This window comes from Aedes albopictus, chromosome 3 (assembly GCF_035046485.1).
Source record: "Aedes albopictus strain Foshan chromosome 3, AalbF5, whole genome shotgun sequence".
NCBI lineage: Eukaryota > Metazoa > Arthropoda > Insecta > Diptera > Culicidae > Aedes > Aedes albopictus.
In genome coordinates, this window is record NC_085138.1 from 342,421,804 (window position 1) to 342,426,009 (window position 4,206).

Consider the following 4,206-nt stretch of genomic DNA (forward strand, 5'->3'; position numbering starts at 1 on the left):
CCTCGTAAGAATTTTACTACTATTCCAAATGGAATTCCTAGAGAACACCTTAGAGAAAGATCTAAGGCAATCGTAGGAGTAATATATGAAGGAGTTCCAGGAGGAATTTCAGAAGAAACCCCATCAGATTGTCCTGGAAGAATTCCAAAAAGATTTCTCTAGAAATTCCACTTGGTAATTCTCTAGGAATGCCTGCTAGGATTCCTCCAAAAAATTCACCTTGCCAGGATTTTCTCCTGGGATTCCTTCAGTGAGTTCTCTTGGTATTTTTGCAGGAATTGCCCCAATGATTCCTTCAGATAATAACTATTCAAGAATTCCTCTTGGAAGACATCCAGAAACTACTGGTAGGATTCTTATAGGATATCTTACTAGAATTTCTTCTGGCTATCTTGCTGAGATTTTCAAAGCATTTTCACTGGACAATCATTGGTTTTGAGAGTCCACCAAGAAACAGGGGGGAAAACCGGAAGATTATCCTCAAAAATGTCTGGATAAAAACTCATCAGTAGTCTTGGAGCAATCTCAACACGAGTTTTTAAAAAGCTCAAGAGTGTTTTCAGTTGGAATACTAAGAGTAATCCAAGAAGAAAATATCTCTGGATGAATTTCTGCAGAAATCCATGGAGATATTACAGCAAGAATCCTTCAAGAGAGCTCCTGGTGAAATCCTAGCAAGAATCTAAAGGTAACCCCAGAGGAATTCCTGGAGGAAATCTCTAGAGAAATCACAGGAAGAATTTCTTGGGGAATTCTATGAAAATCTCTGGTGGAACCACAGTAAGAATTTCTTAAGGAATCCCAGCTGGCAGTCCTGGGGGGATTCCAAGTGCAATTTCGGGAGGGACCATTTTAAAAATCATAAAAGGATTTTCTGCAGGAATTTTAGCAGATATTCTTAAAGTAATTCCTAGAGGATTCAAGATAACCCACGGAGAAATGGCAGGAGAAATTCTTAGAGGAATCCGCTTTAAAAATCCCTACGGGATTCATAAGAAGAACTTTTAGAGAATTCCAGTGGGAATTCCTGGAGAAATTTCGAGATCGACTTCTCGAGGAATCCTTGGCAGTGATGAGAATACTTATTTTCAAAGAAGTTTATTCACTTGCTACTTTATCAGTTTGAAAGCGTGTTATCCAAAAACAATCCGAAAAAGACACTACACCATCTTCAACCAGAGGTTGCACAGACTGAGCGATCACAGACTCTACTTCAACGGACAAGATACAAAACACCCAGCGATCGAGTGGATAATCATTCGTTTAAAGAAAAAATTCACCGATTGAAGTGGGAACCAAACTCACAATCCGAGGCTTACGAAACAGCTAGGCGGCTGGCTAACCGCATGGCCACGAAGCCCACTATGTATGAATGATATTTATCTTGTAATTTTATCTTAAAGTTTGTCGAACAAAGTAAAGGTCGAACACGTATACCAAAATAGTGAGTGTAATTTACATTCACCACGTAGAGAGTTACTTTCATACCTTTGTCACGATTCGGCTGATGGATTTTTTTCCGGATTTCTTGTTTCGTTTTCTAGAGCATTTTCAGCTGGGATTTGTCCAGTAATCGCTCATGGGAGTCCTTTGGGAATTCCCGACGGATTTCCAGGATGATTCCACCTGAAACTTTTGAATGCATCCTAGCAGTATTACTGGAGCAATCTCACCAGGATTACTTAAAGAAATATTTGTAGAAATCCTTAAAGGATTCGTAGCAAAGCAAGCAATTATGCAGAAATCTCTGGAGAAATCGCACCTCACCCAAAAAGTACAGCACTACCAAAAAATCTCGCTCGTCATATACAGTAGTGCTAGTGCGGTGCAGTTTCGGTTGTTTGATGGCGCGCATCCTGAAAGGTTAATGGAAACTTCCTTGACTTCCCTGGGCATCACCGTGTCTGCAATACGATATGTACAAATGTAAAATGGTAATTGGATGAAAAAACTTTCAGTTAATAACAAACTGTGGAAATGTTCATAGAAGAAAAGCTTATTCTAGGTGGAGCATTGCACTAAGAAGTAGAAGATGAAATAGAAGAAGGAGAATATTTCGAAGTATTTCAGAAGCTCTGTATTCCTAAAAATATGTTTCAATTTCCTGTAAAACAGTTGTACATTCTGTTGATTTTCAAAATGTCGGTTTCACTCATTTCAACTCGTTGACCCATCACTTGATCGGTATCCTAAAAATAGAAATGCGTGTTTGTCAAATTATTCACGGGGTCTCGACAACTACCAACTTACCTGCAGAGCTACAATAGTCTTCTGTCCATTGATGCTAAACGCCGTCGCACTGTAGTGCATGACGCTCCCGTAGTCGTAATTTGTGTCAAAGTTGCTCACAGTTTCCGAATCGTACAGTCGGAAATTATTTTCCGTTCCGGGCTGAATATTCTCCCAAACAATTTCCACATACTCATCCCTATTGTGCGTGCTTTGCATGTGCCGGAAGCCCAAACCGTGGATCATCTCGTGCACGATCGTTCCAATCCGGAAGCATCCACTGCCCAACGGATATGGTTGCAGATTAATGTTCTGGCGTCCTCCGACGTGTCCCACCGTTGCCGAACATCCCGATCCCGAACCGTGGATGCGGATGTAGTCGTCATTTTCGGGTTCACGTTGCCTGAATCGGATACAGGTTGCCCGCTCAATCAATCTCATTCCGTGCAAAATGTAACGAACTTGTGCCCTGCTGAAGTACGTGTCATCGATATCGTAGAATACGGTATTCTGTGGCCACCGGTAGCTCTCATTGATCATTCCATTTCTTCGGTATGTCTCTAGGAATTGCTCTTCAGTGAGGATCATGTCCCCTTCGAATTGACCGCTCAGTTCTTCCGCGAGCTCACCGGGTTGGAGGTTCTGCAGGCGGGCAACTAAAATCAATTTGGAATTAAATTTTAGTCAGACTATCCTAGAAACAGGTTAGAGAAGAATCTAACATGCGGTCAGATATCATTCGAATATAGTATTTTATAATTATTTTTATTCGTGAATTAATACTAATGCTAATTCTTCTCACTTGAATGTTAACATTACAATTCCGTTAAAGCCTTTTTTTAGTTTCCACTACAATCACTTGAACATTTTGGCTATAATATGTAGGAGGTACGGAGATATTCTATGACCAAGGAAATCAGGGAAAGTTGAATTACAAGAAGAACGGCTGCTTGCACGACTGCAAATCTAATTAAAGCAGCTGAAAAACTGTCCCAGTTGGTATGTTAGGCCCTGTTTTTGTGGCGAAGTATCACAACTAGTACATCTTCTCAACTTAACCTTTTCATTTTCAGTTTCTCACGAGGAATTGAACCCACCATCTTGGAAATCACAATTTCTTAATTTCGTCCACCGCACCTCCACATGGTACTTACTATTTTCCGGAGTATTTTCGAATATCCGAAACTTTGGTGCCCCATTACAGAAAACTGCAAGCAGTATCACTAGCACTGACACCGTTGGAATTCTCACGAGAATCATCTTTACCGTGTGTACTTCAATAATCACAACCCTGACCGATTCGGTAGCTGCTGTTATTCGATACTGGTACTGATTTGGATTAAAAATTGTCGTCCGCCATGGGGCTATTATAAGTCCGACTGATATAGTGTTTTGATGGTTTTATGATTATACGTCGCCTTTCCCGACATTGTTAACACGGTGCTCACTGATCAGATCAAATCTCATTTTGCATTCCTTTATTGGCGTTTGTACAGTAGCTATCTATTGATAGCATTTGGGTTCAATGCAAGATAAGTAACCACGCCGAGTCGCCATTATCCTTTGACGTAGGCACGTGCCAGACCGAGAGATTGATGTTTCCTATAACTCGCGAAATGCTCTGTCATATTTCGATAAACATCATAACCCAAACGTGATTTGCTACCTGTTTATTAATATTATCATTTGTGTTGAATAAATTTGCAGGCTAGGCTTGCCATATCTTTGAAAGGGTTACCTATTTGGAATACTAATAAACAAACATTTTATGCTTTTATAGGAGGTGCAAGTAGGAGGATAAGTGGTCCAAAATTTCATCATGGTACGTTAGGAACTATTTATAAACCACGAAGACCAAACTTTGGTTATTTGTTAATTGGAGAAGCCATGTGGCCAACATCTGTTTTCTGATATTTTCACTGCCGGTGGAAGCATAACTTTTCCATGTGACTTTTTGGCAATACTGAGATTTTACCG

At 40.2% G+C, this 4,206-nt stretch overlaps 1 protein-coding gene across 1 annotated transcript; it reads right to left on the minus strand.

Moving 5' to 3' along the window:
* Nucleotides 1–2,044: 2,044 nt before the first annotated feature.
* On the minus strand, nucleotides 2,045–3,817 carry LOC109424660 (seminal metalloprotease 1). Its single transcript, XM_029865037.2, has 3 exons — nucleotides 3,384–3,817; nucleotides 2,251–2,885; nucleotides 2,045–2,189 (listed from the first exon to the last, which is right to left on the minus strand). The coding sequence occupies exons 1-3, from the start codon at nucleotides 3,487–3,489 to the stop codon at nucleotides 2,097–2,099; spliced, it is 834 nt and encodes a 277-aa protein (XP_029720897.2). The 5' UTR covers nucleotides 3,490–3,817; the 3' UTR covers nucleotides 2,045–2,096.
* Nucleotides 3,818–4,206: the final 389 nt, after the last annotated feature.

Coding starts and splice junctions, on each gene's coding strand:
- LOC109424660 (XM_029865037.2), bottom strand. CDS start 3,489: ATGATTCTCGTGAGAATTCCAACGGTGTCAGTGCTAGTGATACTGCTT. Junction 2,886..3,383: donor CGAAAATACTCCGGAAAATA/GTAAGTACCATG, acceptor AATTGATTTTAG/TTGCCCGCCTGCAGAACCTC. Junction 2,190..2,250: donor AGACTATTGTAGCTCTGCAG/GTAAGTTGGTAG, acceptor TTCTATTTTTAG/GATACCGATCAAGTGATGGG.